This window comes from Podarcis cretensis (assembly GCF_951804945.1).
Source record: "Podarcis cretensis genome assembly, chromosome: 2".
Lineage (NCBI taxonomy): Eukaryota > Metazoa > Chordata > Lepidosauria > Squamata > Lacertidae > Podarcis > Podarcis cretensis.
The window spans coordinates 108016129-108038758 of record NC_137171.1 but is presented as its reverse complement, the minus strand read 5'-3'; the positions used below and the strand labels follow the sequence as shown (position 1 = coordinate 108038758).

General features: G+C 47.2%; 1 protein-coding gene across 2 annotated transcripts; it reads left to right on the top strand.

Moving 5' to 3' along the window:
* Positions 1 to 1414: 1414 nt before the first annotated feature.
* On the top strand, positions 1415 to 20527 carry LOC307208835 (SRSF protein kinase 3-like). 2 transcript variants are annotated; one of them, XM_079963828.1, is made up of 12 exons: positions 1415 to 1968; positions 6137 to 6243; positions 7439 to 7547; positions 7871 to 7958; positions 8850 to 8939; positions 10444 to 10548; positions 12719 to 12872; positions 13712 to 13797; positions 15907 to 16014; positions 17217 to 17286; positions 17384 to 17476; positions 19242 to 20527. In XM_079963828.1, exons 2-12 carry the CDS (start codon positions 6198 to 6200, stop codon positions 19424 to 19426), a joined length of 1134 nt encoding a protein of 377 aa, XP_079819954.1. In that variant the 5' UTR covers positions 1415 to 1968; positions 6137 to 6197; the 3' UTR covers positions 19427 to 20527. The 2 variants fall into 2 exon arrangements, with proteins under 2 accessions (XP_079819954.1, XP_079819953.1); XM_079963827.1 differs by having other exon boundaries at positions 1416 to 1968; positions 12710 to 12872.
* The last annotated feature ends 2103 nt before the right edge of the window (positions 20528 to 22630 follow it).

The window sequence follows — 22630 nt, the reverse complement described above, 5'->3', positions numbered from 1 at the left end:
TTCTCCTTTCCCTTCCTCCCCCGCAACAAACACTCTGTGAGGTGAGTGGGGCTGAGAGACTTCAGAGAAGTGTGACTGGCCCAAGGTCACCCAGCAGCTGCATGTGGAGGAGCGGGGAAGCGAACCCGGTTCACCAGATTACGAGTCCACCGCTCTTAACCACTACACCACACTGGCAAATGTATTATTGTGCGATCATCAGATGCAGCAGGCATGTATACACATAGCTTGGGAATGGGCTGGGGTAAAGTGAGGCTGGAGGGAAACAAAATGCAAAAAGGACAGTGGCAAATTGCATAAAAGCAACGGCAAGTGACGAGGCCATGATGGTGACAGCACAAGTATCATGGCACTGGCAAGCCTAGGAATTCAGGCACAAGTTCTTCTGAGTTCATTAGGGCTTACTCCCAAGGTTGATCTTGGCTGAATTGCTGAGATCATCTGCAGGAGCCTTGTTTTTCATTCCCCGAGTTGGCAAGGCTCATTTAACAACAACAAGAAACTGAGCCTTTCGTGGCATTGGCCCAGTCCTGTGGAACACCCTGCCAATTGAGATTCAGCAGGTTCCTTCTGTGCTAACTTCTAAGTGCCTCCTGGAAACATTTCTATTCTGCCAGGCCTAGGCAGGCAATTAAGAACCCATCTTTCCATAACAGCTGATTTCTGTTTTTAAATGGTTTTTTTATTATATGGTTTCTGTTGCTGTAAGCCTTTTTTGTGTGTGTGACAGCGGTATACGAATACTCTTATAAATAAACAAGGTAGCATGTATTGGTAATCTAAAAATTCATATACAGTGATACCTTGGGTTAAGTACTTAATTTGTTCCAGAGGTCTGTTCTTAACCTGAAACTGTTCTTAACCTGAAGCACCACTTTAGCTAATGGGGCCTCCTGCAGCCGCTGCGCCGCAGGAGAATGATTTCTGTTCTCATCCTGAAGCAAAGTTCTTAACCCGAGGTACTATTTCTGGGTTAGCGGAGACTGTAACCTGAAGCATATGTAACCTGAAGCGTCTGTAACCCAAGGTACCACTGTGTGTGTGTGTGTGTGTGTGTGTGTGTGTGTGTGTTGTTGTTGTTTAGTCGTTTAGCCGTGTCCGACTCTTCGTGACCCCATGGACCAGAGCACCCAGGCACTCCTGTCTTCCATTGCCTCCCGCAGTTTGGTCAGACTCATGTTTGTAGCTTCGAGAACACTGTCCAACCATCTTGTCCTCTGTCGTCCCCTTCTCCTTGTGCCCTCCATCTTTCCCAACATCAGGGTCTTTTCCAGGGAGTCTTCTCTTCTCATGAGGTGGCCAAAGTATTGGAGCCTCAGCTTCAGGATCTGTCCTTCCAGTGAGCACTGTGTGTGTATGTATACGTGTGTGTGTGTGTGAGAGAGAGAGAGAGAGAGAGACAGAGAGAGAGAGATTGGTATGCTTATTAACACAGCCCTCTGCCTGCTTGCTCAGGCTAAAGTCTTTCCGAGTTCAGCGGGACTTACTCTTCTAGGTATAGGTCTGCGTTTTGCACAATGCAAAAGTTTGCATTTCCATCTCTGCAATCGGTCACTGCTGATCTATAAATATACACCCTGGAGATTCCGGGTTTTGCTGGGCAGAGATGGAGCCAGGAAAGTATTAGAGAGCATAGCAGGAAGCTATTCCAACAGGTGTAGGGTTGAAAAGGGATGGTAAAATGAGACCCTCCCAGCTGTCCCGGGGCCCGTGAACTGTTTCGAAGCACCGTGTGTTTCCACAGACTTCAGTGCGATCCAATCCCGACCCTCTATCCTCACCACAAGTATGCTGGGGGACTTGGGACGCCCCCCCTCCCCCCGCCTCCTTTCCAGCAACAGGGACTAAAAAGGGAAGCAGTGGGAGCTGGTTGGTCGAGTCTCCCCAGAGCTCAGAAGCCTGCAAGCTGCCTTTCCCCGGGCGAGTCTGGACCGATCTGGGCTGGTTAAGTCCTGAACCGCAACGAAGGTAAGTTTCATGCATTTTTATGTAGGGATTGTATACGCAAGGCACTGCTGTTTGGCTCTGTAATTTTGCGAAGGGCACAGAAAGTAGGGGCGGGAAGTCCTGTGTGTGTTCAGAAACTCCAAGCTTGGGCACTGCTCTTGATCTCCAGACTCTTATATTGCTAGCCAGTGAAATTTTTAGATTGAATTGTAGAGTTGGAAGGGACCCTGAGAGTCACCTAGTCCAACCCCCGGGGATGCAGGAATCTCAGTTAAAGCATCCATGACAGATGGCCATCCAACCGCTGCTAGGTGGGCAGGAGCAACAGGTCTACAGACCTCCCACTGTCGAACAGCTCTTACTGTCAGAAAGTTCTTCCTGATGTTTGAATACAGTGGTACCTCGGGTTACATACGCTTCAGGTTACAGACTCCGCTAACCCAGAATTAGTACCTCAGGTTAAGAACTTTGCTTCAGGATGAGAACAGAAATTGTGCTCCGGCGGCGCAGCGGCAGCAGGAGGCCCCATTAGCTAAAGTGGTGCTTCAAGTTAAGAACAGTTTCAGGTTAAGAACGGACCTCCGGAACAAATTAAGTACTTAACCCAAGGTACCACTGTACTTGTCTTGAAAGAAAGGAGGATCCACAAACAAGCAGTGTTGTAAGGGTCAACACTTCCAACAGGTTGGTTTTTTGCTGTGAGGAAAAATGCCCACATGACTATTAATGGGCAAGCTTTTTAGTTCTGCAGAACTCTTCATCAAGCTAGACGGTAAGTAAAGAGAAAGGGGGAGGAGAGGAGGAAGAAAGTTGATCGGTGGTGTCGTCCGTTTTGTACCTCACGAACACGAGGTTGATTTGATTGCTGTGCTAGCGGACAGCCTGGAATAATTCTAACATTCACCTTAGACCAGATCTGTGCTCACATTGCAACTGCTAAAAAGGGTTTTCTACGGACGCGCAGGGCTCCATCCTCCCAAAGGCTCTTGAAGCATTTGAACTGTGCAACTTGAACGTGCGAAACTGTGAACGTGCAAGAACAGCCTCTCCTTTCTGCTCGCCTGGAGAAGGTGATCTGAGAGCTCCCAGCAGAAGGCCAGGCCCGCCTTTCAGCAGGGAAGCCTCTCTGGGCCTTTCCTTCCAATCCTCACTAATCCCATCTGAAAATCCAAGGAAGGGCAGCCAGGAAGCTGAGCTCTCAGCCTGGCCTTGGTCCAGATCAATGCAGTGCAGAAAGCAGAACGGGCATAGCTGCCGTCGTTTTGAAACGCCCAGACCCAGTGCAGCCCCCCTGAAATAATCTCTGCCATGACCCTATCAGAAATGCTAGGAATTCTCCTGCCAGGCCAACTCTCAGAATTCAAGGAGGCAGGAGCCCAGGAGGATTGGGAAGTCGTAACAGCTGGGGAAGAGAGAGGGAAGGATGAGGCTCAGTACTCGGGGACTGCAGAGAGCCACTGCCAGTCAGTGTTGGTAGCAGCTCTGGGCTAGATGGGCCAATGGTATAAGGTGGCAGATACTCCCATCTCCTGCCTTCCTTCCACTTCCAGGTTCTGAACCAGCAAGCTCCTGCTCAGAACCAACCGAATATTCCTCCTCCTCTTGTCCAATACAACCAGTGTTTCTGTTACGATAACCCAGTAGGCTGCCAATAATTCTGCCAAATCGTTTTTATTGATTTTTCCAAATGTTAACGAATCAACTGCAAATTGAAACAAATTTAATACCATTTCCCCAAAAATTGGGTTCCCGCACTCCGTTCTCGATGTGCCCATCATTTCCTCTTCTTGCTGCATTGTTTTCCCACTTATTCCTAATTCGCATTCCATTCCCTATAATTAACCTTGTATTACATTTTTTTTTGTTATTTTTAACTTATTATCCTTAAGCATCAGCTATCATTATAATTTATTTCATTTCTGTACCGCTTTATATTTTAAAGAAAAAACTCAAAGCGGTTTACCACATATTAAAACATCAATAAAACAATCCAGAATCAAACATTTCTGAAGAAAGTCAAATATAGCGTATACAGTCAAAGCAACATAATTAACAGAAAACTAAAATATCTTAAAGATTTCAAAATAAAACATTACAGAGAAGGTCAACTACAGAATACATATTTAACATAAACAAAGTTAACCCAAAAAAATCTTAAACGTTTCCCCCCCAAAAAAATGCTAAGTGAAGTCAAATATAGAATGCACATTTAAACCAGCATAATTAACAAGAGAATAAAAGATTATCATAAGCATGACACGGCTGTTTGGCAGGCACAAAAAGATGGGGCAAAAGAATCCAATAGTTAGGGTTTGTTGTCAGGCATAGCGATGTCCCTCCGGTCTCACCAGCCGCCTCTTTCCACTTTCCAATTCTTGCACATACAATATTTTAACATTTCCGGTATCTACTCATCAAGTTGTCAATTTACAATAAACCAATAATTATTATTTTTAAAGTCAATTTGCTTACCTTCCTTCTGTGTGTATGGAAACCTAATACAGTGGTACCTCGGGTTACATACGCTTCAGGTTACAGACTCCGCTAACCCAGAAATAGTACCTCGGGTTAAGAACTTTGCTTCAGGATGAGAACAGAAATCGTGCTCCAGCGGTGCGAGGCCCCATTAGCTAAAGTGGTGCTTCGGGTTAAGAACAGTTTCAGGTTAAGAATTGACCTCTGGAACGAATTAAGTACTTAACCAGAGGTACCACTGTAGTTCACTTTCACTAGCGTTCTTTCTGGGCCAGAACATACCTAGGAAGCTGACTTTTGCCTCTCAAGCCCAATGTTGTCTCCTCTTGCTGGCCGTGGCTCTGTAGAGCCTTAGGCAGAGACTGTCCTATCACCTGCTCTCTGGTCCTTTTAACTAGAGGTATTGGGGATCTTTGCATGCCTGCAACACATACTCTACCAGTGCTTTTTTTCTACAAAGAGGTGCACAAACGGCCACTTTTTTTTGACGGACAACCATCAAAGCCTTTTTTTTAGGGGGAGCCTTTTTTTTAGGGGGTTATGCAGCCCGAAGCCTTTGACACGCAGTTTTGGGCACCGAGCCACTATATAGCTGCCAGTACACACCAAAGAGGTGGTGGAACTCAATTCTGGTGAGTTCCAGCTGAAAAAAAACCCCGTTCTCTAGAAGAAGAGTTTGGATTTGATATCCCGCTTTATCACTACCCTAAGGAGTCTCCAAGGGACGCGGGTGGCACTGTGGGTTAAACCACAGAGCCTAGGACTTGCCGATCAGAAGGTCAGCAGTTCGAATCCCCGCGACGGGGTGAGCTCCCGTTGCTCCTGCCCACCTAGCAGTTCGAAAGCACGTCTATGTGCAAGTAGATAAATAGGTACCGCTCCGGTGGGAAGGTAAACGGTGTTTCCGCGCGCTGCTCTGGTTCGCCAGAAGCGGCTTAGTCATGCTGGCCACATGACCTGGAAGCTGTACGCCAGCTCCCTCGGCCAATAAAGCAAGATGAGCGCCGCAACCCCAGAGTTGGCCATGACTGGACCTAATGGTCAGGGGTCCCTTTACCTTTACCTTTACCTAAGGAGTCTCCAAGCGGCTAACAATCTCCTTTCCCTTCCTCCCCCACAACAAACACTCTGTGAGGTGAGTGAGGCTGAGAAACCTCAGAGAAGTGTGACTAGCCCAAGGTCACCCAGCAGCTGCATGTGGAGGAGCGGGGAAGCGAACCTGGTTCACCAGATTACGAGTCCATTGCTCCTAACCACTACACCACACTGGCTCTCTTCCCCAAATGCACTGTTTAATCAGATGAGCTGCAGCAACAACGTAGGCCAAGTTAATTGTGTGGGTTCTTTCAGGTCTCTTCTAAACAGATCAAAACTGGCACATGCATCTCTCAAGACTGAACACATCTCTTGACTTCAGGTTTTCCTCATGCAATTGGTCCTGATCTTTAAAGCGGTGACAGGGAATCTGTGGTCCTCCAGATGTTCTTGGGCTCCAGTTCCTATCATCCCTGATCGTTGGCCTTGTTGGGCATCGGAGTCCTACGACTTCTGCAGATTCCCCCACTCTGTGCTGTGGAACTGCAGAATTCCTCTAATTATTCTCACCTGACAAAAGTGGTCTTTGCAGTGATGGCTTAAGGCAGAGTTCTGTTCAGTTAGCTTGCAGCTTGAGGAGTAACAGTTGACTCCGGAATAAAAATGTTTCTGCCCTTAGATGTGAAGCCTCCTCAACCCCGGAGAATTCTGAGCATCCTTGAGAGACCTGCACATCTGCTATGGATGGGTGTGAGTGGCAGGAGGAGGCCTTGGCCTCCTGCGCAGGTGAGTTGGGTGGCAGGCACGCGTCTTGCACCAAGCTGCCTCATTTAATTTCTTTGTGACATTTAGCAACCCTCAAAGGAGGCTATGGTCCTCACCCTCAAGATACAGCATCCAGCGAAAGGTTATCCAGAAAGCTTTATAGATGAGGGAAGATTTCTGGCTGCTAGTGAGATGGGCAAATGGATCCAGAAAAGTCAGGGAACATAGACTGTGTGGAAGGGACCCCAATGGTCATCCAGTCCACCCCCCTGTGAATTGTAGCTGAAGAATGCAGGTTGGTCTCCTTTGAGGGTAGCTATCCTGTGGCCCTCCCAGATGTTGTTGGACTCCAATCCCATCATCCCTTGGCACTGGCCAGGCTGGCTGTGGCTGACGGGAGAGGAAGTCCAGCAATAACAAGAGGGCCACAGGTGAGCCACTCCACAATGTCCAAATTGGCCTTCCCCAAGATGGACTGTCCACAGCTCCTATCAGTCCCAGATACATGACTACACACCAGCTATTGCCATAGCTGTCAACTTTCAGATTTGAAAATAAGGGATCACGTGTCCCGGGGACAGTCTACGGGTTATCTAACAATCCGGGATAGCAGCAGGAAGCAGCAGGAAACGGCACTGGAATAAGGGAACTTCCCACAAAAAAAGGGAAGGTTGACAGCTATGGCTATTTCTCCTAGCAGGGGAAAAAGAAGCTGGTCACAATTTTATAAAAACCAGCTTTTCCACCAGCAAGGAGCCAGCATCACCAAACAGTTGTTGCAAGTTTTCTTCTTGAACTTTCCCCAGCCCAAGTTGAACTATTAATTAAAAACTAATCCGTTGCCAGAAAAGTAATTTTCCTTTGGCGCCTTGCATATCTGGGCTGCTGCCCTATCGGCACCCTATTTTTTCTATTTTTCTTTAGGGGGTGGAATACAGAAATAGCTGTTTCTTTGTCTTTCCAGAAGTCATATCCGGCTTACTGGAATGGGAGAATACAGGTGTAATATATAAGATAGGGATGTTTTCGCCAGATTGCATAGTCCGCTATGCCTCTATGAACAGAATTGCAGGGAATCTCTCAAATACTTACCACCAGAGGCTTCACACCTTCTATCGTTCAGCCTTGGAAGATTTATACTATTGCATGACCTGCAAAGCCCAAGTCTCTTGGTGTCTTTCATTAACGCCTGTTCATCCTCCCTCCCTTTGTGCAGAAGGTTACTATCCCGTGAGGAAAGGAGAGGTGTTCAATGGAAGGTACCACGTAGCGCAGAATCTCGGGTGCGGCTACTTCTCGACAGTCTGGCTTTGCCAAGACTTGGGGTGAGTAAACAAAAACGGCCTGCTCCTAACTGCAGAAGCCAGTCATGTGGTAGGAACACATTCTGTTGGCTGAGGAAGGGCTGTGATTTCATCCGGCCTTTCCTGAAAGGATCTCAGGGCAGAGAACACAAGGTCCCTCACAACAACCTTGCAAAGTAGGCTGTTATATCGTGGGGGGTGGGGAAAGGAGTGCCTGGTCAACGATCTTCTGCCGACCGGGTGGAGAGGTTTGAACCCATCTTTGAAACAGCTGGAAGAGGGCTGCAAAGCAGTTCGGAGCCCAGAGATTTGTTCTCGCTCTCAATCTATGCATCTTCTTTCAGGAAGAAGAGGTGTGTGGCTGTCAAAGTGCCCAAGGGAGGGGAGGATTTTGCTGAGGCAGCCTTGGATGAAGTCATGCTCCTTCGCTGCGTAGGTAACAAACCACCAGTTGGGGGACTGGTGGCGCATTGGGACCAGTAGTGTGTAAGGCAGGAGGCCAACAGTAGGTGACGACAGAGCCAACGGCAGACAGAGCCAACAGAACCAGCTGTGTTTCATCCTCTCCCCTGCTGAGTGCTACAAGGGGCAACACTGAGACGAGAGAGAGGGAAGCTGTTAGCTGGTACCATCCTCTGGACTGATAAACTAAGAAGGCTGATAGGCAGAGGCTGGAAGAGGACTGAGCTTAATGGGACAAGTGCCCTGTTCATCCTCCTGGACCAGCCTCCACTGCAAATCACCTCTTTTATTCGAAAGCCCCGAAGGTTATGACCGTTGAGATGCATATTTTTAGGGCACACCTAAAAAAATATTGCAAGCTGTATTAAACTGTTTTTAACACTGTGTTTTTAATCATGGTAACCAGCCCTGGGAGCTTAAGATGAAAGGTGTATAATTAATACTAGTACTACTAATGATGCCATTCCTACGTTAATGGCCCATTTCAAACACAGTTGGTACCTCCCCTAATCGCAAACCATCCAGAGACTGTCAAAGGCCTCATGAAAGTTGTTAAGTTGTGGGTTGACATAGCAGACGACACAGCGATTTCTCCAAAGCAGCTCTTTATTTTGTAAGCTGGAATAGAACTGACTAGCAAACAGCTCAGCCGGCCTGCTTTTATAGGCAGCCGGCTGTCAACATTGTAGCAACAACAACCCAGAGTTTCCCGCCTAAAATAACTGACGTGGACCTGAGTGAAAACTATCTACAGACCTGAGTGAAAACTATCTACAGTATCCCCCTGCTGGCCCAGGGTGAAACTTCACTACATAACAAAAGTAATTTGTGCACGTTTTTTATTTATTTATATTTCTGCAGGTGAACAGCAAGAGGAGGAAAGACCAAGCCAGCGACCGTGTCATCCACTTCCTGGACGATTTCAAAATGATTGGAGACAATGGCTTCCATATCCTTTGGCTGGTAGATAATGCACCACAAGGGCACAAAAAGCTGGATAGGGCATTGCTATTAAACAAAGTTGGACATTTCCACTGATATTGTACTAACCTGCTGTCCTAACACACCCAGCTGCCCTTAACGGAATTCGCTATAATAATCATCATCATTACAGTCAAACCTCGGTTCCCAAACGCCTCCGTTTTGGAACGTTTTGGCTCCCAAACGCCGAAAACCCGGAAGTAAGTGTTCTGGTTTTCAAACATTTTTAGGAAGACAAATGTCCGATGCGGCTTCCACTTGAGTACAGGAAGCTCCTGCAGCCAATAGGAAGCCGTGCCTCAGTTGTCAAACATTTCGGAAGCCGAACAGCCTTCCGGAATAGATTACGTTTGACAACCGAGGTTTGACTCTATTTTAATTTACTGTATATGCTGCCCATCTGACTGAGTTGCCTCAGACACTCTGAGTGGCTTCCACCAAATTAAAAACATTAAGCACAGTGAAACATCAAACATTAAAAACTTCCCTATACAGAGCTGCCTTCAGTTGTCTTCTAAAAGTCAGATAGTTGTTTATTTCCTTGACATCTGCTGGGAGGGTGTTCCACAGGGAAGGCACCACCACCGAGGAAGGCCCTCTGCCTGGTTCCCTGTAACCTCATTTCTCACAGTGAGGGAACCGCCAGAAGGCCCTCAAAGCTGGACCTCAGTGTCCAGGCCGAATAATGGGGGCGGAGGCTCTCCTGGTATACTGAGCCGAAACCGTTTAGGGCTCTAGGTCAGCACCAACACTTTGATTTGTGCTCAGAAACATACTGGGAGCCAATGAAGATCTTTTAGGACTAGTGTTATATTGTTCCTGGCAGCCGCTTCTGAATTAGTTGTAGTTTCCGAGTCAGCTTCGAAGGTAGCCCCACGTAGAGCGCATCGCAGTAGTCTAAGTGGGAGATAACTAGAGCATGCACCACTCTGGTGAGACAGTCTGCGGGCAGGTAGGGTCTCAGCCTGCGTACCAGATGGAGCTGGTAGACAGCTGCCCTGGACACAAAATTGACCTGTGCCTCCCTGGACAGCTGTGAGTCCAAAATGAGTCCCAGGCTGCGCACCTGGTCCTTCAGGGGCACAGTTACCCCATTCAGGACCGGGGAGTCCCCCACACCTGCCTGCCCTCTGTCCATCCCAAAACAGTTCTTCTGTCTTGTCAGGATTCAACCACAGTCTGCCATCCATCTTCTAACTGCCTCCAGACACTCACACAGGACCTTCACCACCTTCACTGGTTCCGATTTAAAGGAGAGGTAGAACTGGGTATCATCTGCATACTGGTGAACACCCAGCCCAAACCCCCTGATGATTTCTCCCAGTTAACTTTCCTTGTAGGACACAGTTCTCAGGAAGCTATTTCTCACATCCTCCACTCCCTCTGCATGAGACCTTGAGGAGCTGCCGCTGGAGTGAACCGAATTCCAGCAGTTTCCCAGTTACTGGATCCCTGACAATATCTCCTCCCACATGTGTGCTTAGTGTTTGAGCTGCTGGGGCCTTCTCTGCAGTCTCTGCTGAGCAGCCAAGGAGCCCAGGGCCTCCCGTTACCCTTTGTGAAGAAAGCAACGCAACAGGTAAGTACAGGGTTACCTGGAGAACTGAGCCAGGCAGCGTCAGGGCCGGCCAAGATGAACCAAGGCAGTTGCTGTGGGGATGTTTCTCAGGTGACAGTTGCAGCAAAGGATGCAATGGGTTGGTGGAGGGGAGAACTCTTAATGGCCCTGGCCTCACCAAAATCCACGCATGCTCAATATAAATGCATGCATCTTCATATTCAGATGTATGGGCAGCGTTGGCTGGTTCTCATTGGGATTGGTAGGGCGGAAGGCAGGGAGCCTGACAGCAGGTGGCGCCAGAGTCAACAACAGCTCCAGTCATAAAAAGGTAAAGGTAAAGGACCCCTGATAGTTATGTCCAGTCGCAGACGACTCGGGGGTTGTGGCGCTCATCTCCTTTTACAGGCTCAGGGAGCCAGCGTTTGTCCACAGACAGTTTTTCCAGGTCATGTGGCCAGCATGCCTAAGCCGCTTCTGGCGCAACGGAACACTAAAACTAGAGCAGCACACGGAAATGCCGTTTACCTTCCCGTTGGAGTGGTACCTATTTATCTACTTGCACTTTTTGGCATGCTTTTGAACTGCTATCCTCCCTGCTAAGTCATACAAGGGCAACACTGAAAATGAGGAAGGTGACAGGCAGCGTGGAGGGAAGGATGACACGGCTGGGGCAGTGACCCATTTGTCCCCATGGAGCAGCCTCCTCTGATGCTGGGCGAGTTTCTCCCTTTGCATAAAACCCTGGAGGCCTGTAGAAGAGGCAGCTTGAGTCCCTGGCACATTCCCCTCCCTTGTCACGTGCAACGTTGGTAAGCAACCTTGGCACCTAGGTGTTTCTGAGCATGTGCAGAATTTTCTCCCAGAATGAGAGATTTCACAAGGCCAACCTGGAGGTCTCCCATACTTCCTGCCAATCAGAGGCAGACAATGCTACACCCTCCTTTTCCTTCCTGAGGTGTGAGCACATCCAGTCCATGACAGATTTTTCTTAAGGCTAAGAACTACCCGTACCATAGTGGCAAATTCAGAAGTGCAGGGCCTCTTCATGACAGCCACACCCCCTTCTAAGATTATACAATACAGTCATAGTTCTTTTTACGTTTGCTCCAGGTTAAATCTTTTCAGGTTGCGTCCCGCGGCAACCCGGAAGTACCAGAAAGGGTTACTTCTGGGTTTCGCCGCTCGCGCATGAACAGATGCTCAAAATGATGTCGCGCGCATGTGCAGAAGTGGCGAATCGCGACCCGTCAGACGCGCAGATGCGGGTTGCGTTCCGCTCATGTTGCGAACGGGGCTCTGGAACGGATCCCGTTCGCAACCAGAGGTACCGCTGTAATCTTATAATTATACAATAATAATACTCACGGATGCATTGCAACGACCAATGCAAATCTCAAGGTGTTGCCTTTTAGCTACTTCTGTTTATGTTCTGTGCACATTCATGGCAACTGATTTGGAGATATTCTTTTGGAGTGACTCGCATTTTGTACATTACGGAGTTTGCGCAGCATTCCCTTGAAACAGAAGCCCCTTGGGTTCCTAAGTGTTCCTAAATGCTTAGTTTTGGAGCATACAAAGCAACTCCACTCCATGTTCTTCCCACATGCCTTCTCCAGAGTAACCCCAGGAGCCAATCCTCTTTGGTTGACTCACCTGCCCTTTGACCCTGATGAGCCCCAGTCAGCCCAAAGGATGAGCAGTGTTAAGTTGTGGGTGAACATATCAGACGACACAGCGATTCTTCAAACAGCTCTTGTTTATTCAGAGGCCAGAACAGAACTGAGCTGAAGGGTGCAGCCAGCCTGCTTATATAGAGCTCCAGTACCACATTACTGTAGCAACTTTCTAAAACTATCCAATCACTGAACGTCACTTTCGATCCTTCATTTGCATAACTATCTACAGTATCCCCCTGCTGGCCCAGGGTGAGAACTTCACTACATAACAAGCAGACTTCTTCTCAGCTCCCCTTTCATGCTGATCGGACGGCTCTAGGGTGCTGGCGACAGGGACCCTGCTGCAGAAATAGATAGGGGTCTTCAATCTCCATACCCCCATGCCTCTGAGCCCCGCTCCCAACTCTGGAGTTTCTCCTTTATGCTCTTCAATACCGCAAAAATATCAAGCGCAGTACACATTGAACAGCTTTGGGCCACTGATTGCTTCTGCTTCACTGCAGGTTCTCCAGGGCTTGCATTTCCTGCACAAGGAGTGTCGCATCATCCATGCAGACATCAAACCGGAGAACATCCTGCTCTGCGTGGCGGAAGGGAGCCTGCAGGCGCTTCTCCACAAGGCGGCTTTCCAGGAACACAGTGCAGGAGCCGAGCCCAAGAGGCCAGGTATGCCACACAGGAGAAAAGGCCGCAGAGTTTGTTTGGAAGGGGAGAGCATGTCCACCCAGGAATTTGGAGGAATCCCTCTTTGGTCACTTCAGGCCAGGGGTGGAGAACAATTTCTCTTAGATCAAGGGCTGCAGCCCCTTGTGGGTCAACTTCTGGAGCCGCATGCTGGCGGTGGGAAGGGCCTAGGGTTGCCAACTCAGGAGACGGAGGTTAATTGGGAGAGGGTGGCAATGCCTGTGCCATACCCTCCAGCATTTCTCTAATGAAACTAGGGACATCTTATTCAATAATAATAATAATAATAATAATAATAATAATAATAATACTTATACCCTGTCCATCTGATTGGGTTGCTTCAGCCACTCTGGGCAGCTTCTAACCTATACAGAAACATAGCAAAACATTAAACTTTAAAAAAAAAAAAACCTTCCTTGCTTTCTAAAGGTTGTATAGTTACTTATCTCTTTGGCTCGGGGGTCGCATGACTCCATACCCTCCAACGTTTCTCTGGTGAAAACAGGGATGTCCTAAGGAAAAGCAAGACTTTCTGGGATCAAATCAGAAACTGTGACGGCTTCTGTAAATCCGGGACTGTCTCTGGAAAATAGGGACACTTGGAAGGTCTGCTGTGCTATAATTTGCAGCAGACTCCTGCCAGGCTGAAGTTTGCAAGATACATTTACAGTCTTCTTTCGGAATTGGTTTCCGTCGGGATGAGATCTCACACTGCTGCTGTTGGATCAGGGCTGGTGTGAAATACAAGTGCAATAAGGGATATATAACCTATGGTATTCTATCGCCTCCGGAGCTTATTTCCTTGTGTTTGTTCCATCCAGAGGAAGACGTGGCTGCTGTCCTGGATTGCTGCAACCTCATGAAATTGGGAGTGAAAATTGCGGACCTGGGAAGCGCATGCTGGACGGTGAGTCTATGACAGCACACCCACCAGTCCCTTTTCTGCCATCGTTGCTTGTTAGTACATTCCTCTCCCTTGAAGTTCACCAGGGAGGGCATCACCCCATGGCTGGCTAGTTACGGTAATCTTTTCGACAAGACTGCCACAGGTAGTAGGGATGGAGGGGAAATCCGTCAGTTCGCACTTAAAGGTGAACACACCCAATTTGTACTTTCCTCAACAATGCTCAAACTTGCTTCAAAATTTGTGTTTCTCCAAATCTTGTGCAGTTTTCCAGCCAAGTCATGTGTACCCCAGCCAAAAAAAAATGCATATATTAGTGTCAAGCGTGCATAAAAGTTCATAATGTACAAAACTGCATTATATTTCAGGAAATTGCTTGCAAAAAAAATGTATATTGGGGAATAACTTCACAGAAATGTGTGTGTAGGAGAAACGCGTATAAAAATGCTGATGACTTTTTATTGAGGAGCTTCCTTTTTTAAAAATAAATAAATCACAAACTACTATGGAAGCTGGAAAAAAAATACAATTTTATTCGATCTTCAATTTTAAAAATCCAATTAAAATTGGAAAAATGAGAAACTAAAATTTGGCAGAGGCACCTGTCCCCTTGCCACAAGCCACAAGAACAAAACACAAGAGCTTTCTGCCCTAGGCTGTGCTGCAGGTGGTTTTGCCACTGGTCTTTTAAACTGGGGAAAAGGCAACAGTGAACATCGGGACAGGTGTGAATATGTAATAAAAGCCCTGCTGGCTCTGTCTAAATATCCCTCCAGTCCAGCATTCCCTTTCCCCCAGTGGACTATCAGATGCCACCAAGTTGAGCAGGAAGGCAGTGCCATAGCTCAGTCAATAGAGCATAAAACTCTTTAATCTCAGGGTCGTGGGTTTGAATCCCACATGGGGCCAAAGATTCCTACATCGCAGGAGATTGGACAAGATGACCCCCATGGTCCCTCCAACACCACAATTATATTATTATGATTCTAAGCAGTGCTTTTTTCTGGGGGATGTGGGGGGGTGCACATACCCCCTAAACATTTTGTGAATCTAAGTTTGGCCTCATTGAGGGACAGTACAGTGGTACCTCGGGTTACAGACACTTCAGGTTAGAGACACTTCAGGTTACAGACTCCGCTAACCCAGAAATAGTACCTCAGGTTAAGAACTTTGCTTCAGGATGAGAACAGAAATTGCACGGCAGTGGCAGTGGGAGGCCCCATTAGCTAAAGTGTTACCTCAGGTTAAGAACAGTTTCAGGTTAAGAACGGACCTCCAGAATGAATTAAGTTCTTAACCCGAGGTACCACTGTATGAGTAGGAAAATGAGAGTACCCCTAAACATTTTTTTAAGAAAAATAGCACTTATTCTAAGGCAAAAGACCTCTCCACCTGTTGTTGACCCCCCAAACTGCTATATATGGAGGTATACCTCCTCTGAACAGTACAATCCTAACCATGTCCTATTGACTGCAGTGGAGCTTACTCCCAGATCTGCATCCTTAATAATAATAAAAATTCTCTTAAACCAAAAAGGCCCGGACACTTCAGTTTTTCCTCGCAGGGAAGATTCTTTGAGCCCCTGATAATGGCAGTTTCTCCCTTTGAATCTCCCATGGCCATGCTTGCAGGCCTTCCTTATGCACCCGCTTGACTGCTTTGATTGGCGGAAATGGCACTGCCGCAGCTGCCGCAGAATACCCCTTCCACATTGGTAAGAACCCATTTGTTTAGTGTGGCCCTTTGGAACTCCCTACCTGTTGATAATCAAGCAGGCACCTTCGCTGGATTATTTCCGGCACCTGCTAAAAACATTCTTGTTTTGGTGCTTAGAAAAGCTGGCGTGAATTTTAATCTGCTTTAGTAATTTAACCTCTTGTGTGTTTTAACGCATTGCAATCCTTTCCTGGTCTTACGGTTTTATCTGTTTGTAAATCACTTTGAGGGTGGTTTTGTTTTTTGCTATCAAGCAGTGTTTAAATCTTATGAAATAAAATAATCCTGCCCAGTGTTTTTCCTTTAAGGATCTGCTGCTGTTTTACGCCGCCTGCCTACCCAAAAGTGCATTTGGGCCATCCACTCTCACTCAGCCCGTTGTCCCTTCTGTTCCAGTACAAGCCCTTCTCTAAGAAGATCCAGACCCAGCCCTACAGAGCCCTGGAGGTGCTCCTCGGATTAGATTACGGCACCCCAGCGGATATCTGGAGCACAGCGTGCCTGGTAAGGTGTTGTTATGTACTGAAGTTCTCACGCTGGGCCAGCAGGGGGATACTGTAGATAGTTTTCACTCAGGTCCACATATGCAAATAAGGTATCGAAAGTGATGTTCAGTGATTGGATAGTTACAGAAAGTGGTTACTGTTGCATTGTAGTGGAGCTCTATATAAGCAGGCTGGCTGAACCCTTCAGTTCAGTTCTGTTCTGGCCTGTGAATAAACAAGAGCTGTTTGAAGAATTGCTCTGCCGTCTGATATGTTCACCCACAACTTAACAGGTATGTTCCTTCAGCAATGGCACTGCTGCTGCTTCTTGCCTTTAGAATCACAACCATCTATTCATATGAATTGATAGCCTTGGGGTTCCTCCCAATGCCCTTTTCGCTCAGCATTCACCCTAATCTGTTTGCACAAATCTTAAACAGTGTTTACGATTATGTCCACCCTTTATTGAACATTTGTTCCGGTTTGTTTCCGGAGTGGTTATATGACAATGAGCAGTCATCCTGCCTTCACCCTGATTTGCTTGCGGGGTGTTTACATGTCTTCCCGTTCACCATTCATTCACCCCACACTTTGCAATGCATTTCTTAATCGCTCCGCAAGCTGCAGAAAAGGTGCGCTTTATCTGTGGATTTGTTGTGCTGAGGCGATGGAGCACTTCAATCCACTTTAAATGTGCAGCCCTAAATTTGTGGCATGCGCTGGAATCCCTCCTGTAAAATAGTCTGGAGGCACCTTTCGGATTGAGCATAGCTGGATTTCACCCTAGACCCCTGTGTGTCTCACTCTTTTGTCTCTATTCTTGTGAAAATGTTTCAGAGACGTAAGATGGATATTTTAATATTTATAGTCCTTTGGATCAAACTGCTAAGTGTATGTAAAAACAAAAATATTTACAATGGTACCTCGGGTTACATACGCTTCAGGTTACATATGCTTCAGGTTACAGACTCCACTAACCCAGAAATAGTGCTTCAGGTTAAGAACTTTGCTTCAGGATGAGAACAGAAATCGTGCTCCGGTGGCGCGGCAGCAGCAGGAGGCCCCATTAGCTAAAGTGGTGCTTCAGGTTAAAAACAGTTTCAGATTAAAAACAGACCTCCGGAACGAATTAAGTACTTAACCCGAGGTACACTGTATTGACTATATACGAATTGGCTCGCAATTGACTTACATGGAGTGTGTGTGTGTTTCATCCTGCAGGCTTTTGAACTGGCCACTGGAGACCGTCTCTTTGATCCCCAGGCTGGGCAGTATTTTTCCAGAGATGATGGTAGGTCAGAGTCCAGCCTGTCTTCTTAAACTCCATTTGATAGGAGAAACCATACAGTAAAGCCATCTAACTTTGCTTCCCTCCCCCCCAATTTCAGATCACGTGGTTCGGATCATCGAACTCCTGGGCCGGATCCCACCTAAAGTTGCTTTGTTCTGGAAGCGGGCGACAACATTCTTCAAGAGGCAAGGTGAGACTGCGGGAGTTGGAGATAAGAGCAGAGGTCCAGTGGGAGGGGTTGGTGGGGAGTCAAAAGGCCTGTTACTATTTCTGTGGGGAGCTTTTCAGAAGTCTTCTCACCTTTAGTGCTGATTGAGCCAATCAGAGTGAAAAGGGGTAAGTCAGTCACAGAGGATCGAGGCCTAGAGTCGTTTTGGAAGGAGTAGTTAGATAATTAGATAATTTATTACAGCTCACATAACATAACATAACACAAGAAAAACAGCTTTCATAAAGATAAAATATACAATTGGAACAGATTGAAGCAATAGCTCATGAGTTAAAATTGAGATATATATACATACACCCGTACAACTGAGATTTGGGCTACCATAAAAAATTGCCCCTGAGGTGCCCCAAAGGGCAACTTCAGCATTTCCCTAGTAAGCTATTTTATTCTAGAGGATGATCTGTGCCTACAAATCTGGGCTCGGAATCTGGCTACTAGTCAAGTCGTCTTATGATCTTTGCCTAAGAGGAGAGAATTAAGCTTAGACTTGTCTGAAAGATCGGCGAGCCTCTTCAGCAAAGGATCGATGGTGTCTCTACGAATCTCAACATAAAAAGGACATATAAAAATATATGTTCAAGGCTTCCTATTTCCCCTAATGGGCAGGCGCAAAGTCTCGAAGGAGTAGTTATTTATCCTCCAAAGCTAGGAATTTAGAAGCACTCAAAACACAAGGTGCTTCAATTTTCAAGTGAAAAAGTGTGGAAGTTATGTTAAGTACAGTGGAACTTCTAAGGAAAAAAACCAACCTAAGTAACTCTGAAAGAATATACTGCAGCACTCCATATCATTTGTCCATGGACGGGCAAAGTGTTGGTGCCAGTCTCTAAAGCCCTAAACGGCCTCGGTCCTGTATACCTGAAGGAGCGTCTCCACCCCCATCGTTCAGCTCGGACACTGAGGTCCAACGCCGAGGATCTTCTGGCGGTTCCCTCACTATGAGAAGTGAGGTTATAGGGAACCAGGCAGAGGGCCTTCTCGGTGGTGGTGGGGCCTGCCCTGTGAAACGCCCTCCCATCAGAGGTCAAGGAAATAAACAACTGACCTTTAGAAGACATCTGAAGGCAGCTCTGTTGAAGGAAGTTTTTAATGTTTGATGTTTTATTCTGCTTTTAATGTTCTGTTGGGAGCTGCCCAAAGGGGCTAGGGAAACCTAGCCAGGTGGGTGGGGTAGAAATGATAAATAATAATAATAATAATAATTATGATGTGCAGAAAATAGTAGATCTAGCTGAAAGGCAACACATGGCGATCTGCAGTGATGTTTGCAATGCATGCCTAATTTTAAGATGATTGTATTATCCTTGAAGGTTGTATCATTTTAGAAAGGGTTGTGGCTGTGAGGGGAAGTGGCTGCGGCTGTCATGAAGGGACTTTTCGCTTCTGAATTAGGCCCTACGCTATTGCATACGAAGCAGTGCAAATGCAGAGTCTAGTGTGAAATTCTGCACTTGCCTGGTGCAGTTGCAAAAGGTAAGTTTGTAAAGGAAAAATGCAACAGCCTCATCCACAGTTGCCAGCTCCAGGGCACCCACAACGCAGGACTCCAATGCAACTTGCGTTTTTTTCGAGGCCTTGGAAGCGGCGCTGCACCACTGATGTAATATGACATCATGGGCACCCATAACCTTGGCTCAAGTCAGTGTCCCTGCCCTTCTCCCCAGGGGGAATCTAACAGGTTTCCAGAACATAATTGCGGTTATTTTTTTCCTCTCTCCTTTGGCAGGTGCTCTCCTGAGGATGTCCTGGCTGTCTCCCTATGACCTCTACCATATCCTCACCGATAAATACAGCTGGCCCAAGCATCAGGCATCACCGCTTGCCAGTTTTCTCCTGCCTATGCTGGAATATGCCCCAGAAAGGAGGGCAGGAGCTGACAAATGCCTTCAGCACCCTTGGCTCAATACCTAGTGCAGGCGTGGTCTGATCCTGCTGCTCTCTCCGCCAGGATGGTTTAGAAGTAGGGCATGCTCACAAAGGAATCTTAGGGGCAGACTAGGCATGAATTAAATTAAAGTGCATGGGTTTTTCTGTTAGTTAAGCAAGCAGGGGTCTGGCGGACAAGGGAACACCGGGGAGTACAGCTCTGGGATTTTTCTCAGAGTGGGAGCAATGACCTCATCTACAAGAGAGGCAGGGTAATTGACAGGCTCTCCTTGCTCTGGAAAGTGAATGAGGTGATAACGAGGCTTTCAAGTTTCACTATAGCTGAGAGGAAGTCAGAAGGTGAGAGCAGCTTATATAATAGATTGACATCTGCTTAAAACAACAACTCCTCCTTGGGGGTGTGGCTATCTAGAGGCTGTCACAATGACCTACTGAACTCCAGCAGCCCCGGCCTCAAAGAAGCCTAAGCAGCCCGGGACCATACAGGGTTCAACTATTTCACTCCCTGCCAAATCGAACACAAAACAACTCTCTAGAGCTGCTATTTGCATCCCCTGGAATGCAAGTGGATCCTTTGGAGGGGCAAATTTGGCTGGGAGGGAGAATTTAATTCTTCCCACCCTCATGAGTCCCAGATCTGCTTATGTAACAAAACACATGCACATTAATTATATTGATTAAGTCAACATCATGCCTAGTCTGGCTGCCCTTCGTCTTGGACGGATGAGGCTCTTGAAGCCCGTCTCACAAGAGCAAATGGTCACGATTTAACTCTGGACATGTCTCCTCTTAATCCACCTTGGCAAACCAGTTTTACAGGGTGAAGACCAGCCTAACGTAAGACAAAAGGCAGGTCCCTCCTCTGCCATGGGGTGAGCCTGGCTTCCTCCTGACTTCACAATGGAAATGACAGGTGTCTATGCCTGGATATTGGCCACACGCATTTCAGGCAAGCTGCTCACCTTAATTTCTCCACGTTTGCATTTATGCATTTGTGACTTTTGCTGCCATGGTTTTAGAAGAGCAGATTTTTCTCTGGGGATTGGGATCCGGCTTCAGAGTGACATCATGAATGGGCAAGCCAATCAGCATCACGTACAGGTTAGGAGACCTTCTACTTCAAACTTGCAGTATATATATATATATATATATATATATATATATATATACTGTATTCTTCGCTCCATAAGGCGCACCTGGCTATAAGGCGCACCAAGTTTTTAGAGGGGGAAATCAATAAAAAAATATTCCCCCCCCCCCCGCCCAAGCCCCAAAGAGCAAATACAGTGGGATCTCGCTTGCTGTCCTTGACTTCCTCTTTAGTCATGCGTAACCTCTGGCTGGGAGAGGCTGCGCGCGGCTATGGCAGAAGCCAAGACAGCCAGCGGGATGGATCCTTTAAGGAGCACCCTTTAAGGAGCGCACAGCTCCTGCGGGCTTTTCTACGAGGAGGGAGAAGGGACTGACTGGCCACATCAGTCCCTTCTCCCTCTTGGTGAAAAGCCTGCAAGAGCCGTGCAGAGCTTGTGTGCGGCTCTTGGGGGCTTTTCCTGCCTGCCTGCCTCCTGCATTCGCTCCATAAGACGCACACACATTTCCCCTTACTTTTTAGGAGGGGGAAAAGTGTGTCTTATGGAGCGAAAAATACGGTGTATTTGCAGAGCTGCAACACAGAGAGGAAGAAGATGCTTGTGAGGATGGTTCCTAGGGTGGCCGCATATACATCAACCAAAAAGAGACAAAAGAGATTTACATTAGATCGGCACGTGCCAATTTGTATGTATAGATGCACATTTAGAAAATAATTAAAGGTAAAGGTAAAGGTACCCCTGCCCGTACGGGCCAGTCTTGACAGACTCTGGGGTTGTGCGCCCATCTCACTTAAGAGGCCAGGGGCCAGCGCTGTCCGGAGACACTTCCGGGTCACGTGGCCAGCGTGACATCGCTGCTCTGGCCAGAGCCAGAGCCAGAGCCGCACACGGAAACGCCGTTTACCTTCCCGCTGGTAAGCGGTCCCTATTTATCTACTTGCACCCGGAGGTGCTTTCGAACTGCTAGGTTGGCAGGCGCTGGGACCGAGCAGCGGGAGCGCACCCCGCCGCAGGGATTCGAACCGCCGACCTTTCGATCGGCAAGCCCTAGGCGCTGAGGCTTTAACCCACAGCGCCACCTGCGTCCCACAGAAAATAATTACTATCATTTAAATAGAACTGCAGTACACCTCCCCTGGCAGAGGAAAAGACCGTGACCAGGTTACCTGTGTACCTGCTCAGTCTGTTATCTAGTTGGTGGAGAAACATCAGGGCCTTTGCTCCCTTTTCTTATGGTTCTTTATCACTGAGCCAGACCTGGAGAAGACTCCTTCAAATAGAGGATTGTCCCCTGTAAAGTAGAAGACACAGTTGCCACCGGAGTGCTTTGGAAACGGAGGTTTCTCTGCTTTAGAAACATCGTCTGGGTTCACCCAGTCCTTTCTGTGCCTGATGATTTTGCAGGATTTTAAGCAGAAATCTTGAGAGTCTTGCACACTTCATACCTCATCCTGAGTTGGTTGGTGCGCCAATTCCACCCTCTTAATGTGAAATTGAGTGTCTAGTAAGAAACAAGCAGTAGTAACCTTTTCATGAAGTTCCATCTATTTATCTAGATGAATGTTTCAGCCTATCCATTTCCCCATGTTACAAAATTCAAAGCTGTTTCCCCCTCACCCACTTGTAAGAATTTTGTGAGCATGTGCACACCCATTCATCACCAGGGATCTGTACCGCTTGATCTCACAGAGATGTCTTAAGGTTCCCCTACGCCACCTTTGATGTTGACACACCTCATCGGCAAAATTATTGTTTGCCTGTGTTCGTAGGGGCCCATGTATAACTTGATTTTCCATTAAAATGCAATGTTAAAAAAATACTGCAACCACAATGAATGGCCTGCTAATCTGAAGAAGACGGAACTGTGTGTATTCGTGCAGGAAACAAACAAAGAACAGAATGCAAACATACAGAAATGATCACGACTGGTTTAGCAAAATAAAATGTAATGAATTGTAGCAAAGGATGCATTGGTGTAAATATACGTAACTCTGGTACCATACTTTCATTTTTTGCAAAATTGGCCAAAATTCTTAAACCGAACAGTTGCATGCACAAAACTCCTCATGGTGGAAAGTCAAGAGTCCTTCTTGTTGCTGCTGCTGCAACAGCATGTGGAATTGAGCCTAGGAAGCTG

Excerpts from the sequence above, each read along its gene's own strand:
- LOC307208835 (XM_079963827.1), top strand. The coding sequence starts at position 6,198 with ATGGATGGGTGTGAGTGGCAGGAGGAGGCCTTGGCCTCCTGCGCAG. Across the intron at positions 10,549-12,709 it reads TGAAGAAAGCAACGCAACAG|GTTCTCCAGGGCTTGCATTT; the intron begins GTAAGTACAGGG and ends GCTTCACTGCAG. Across the intron at positions 13,798-15,906 it reads TGGGAAGCGCATGCTGGACG|TACAAGCCCTTCTCTAAGAA; the intron begins GTGAGTCTATGA and ends CTTCTGTTCCAG.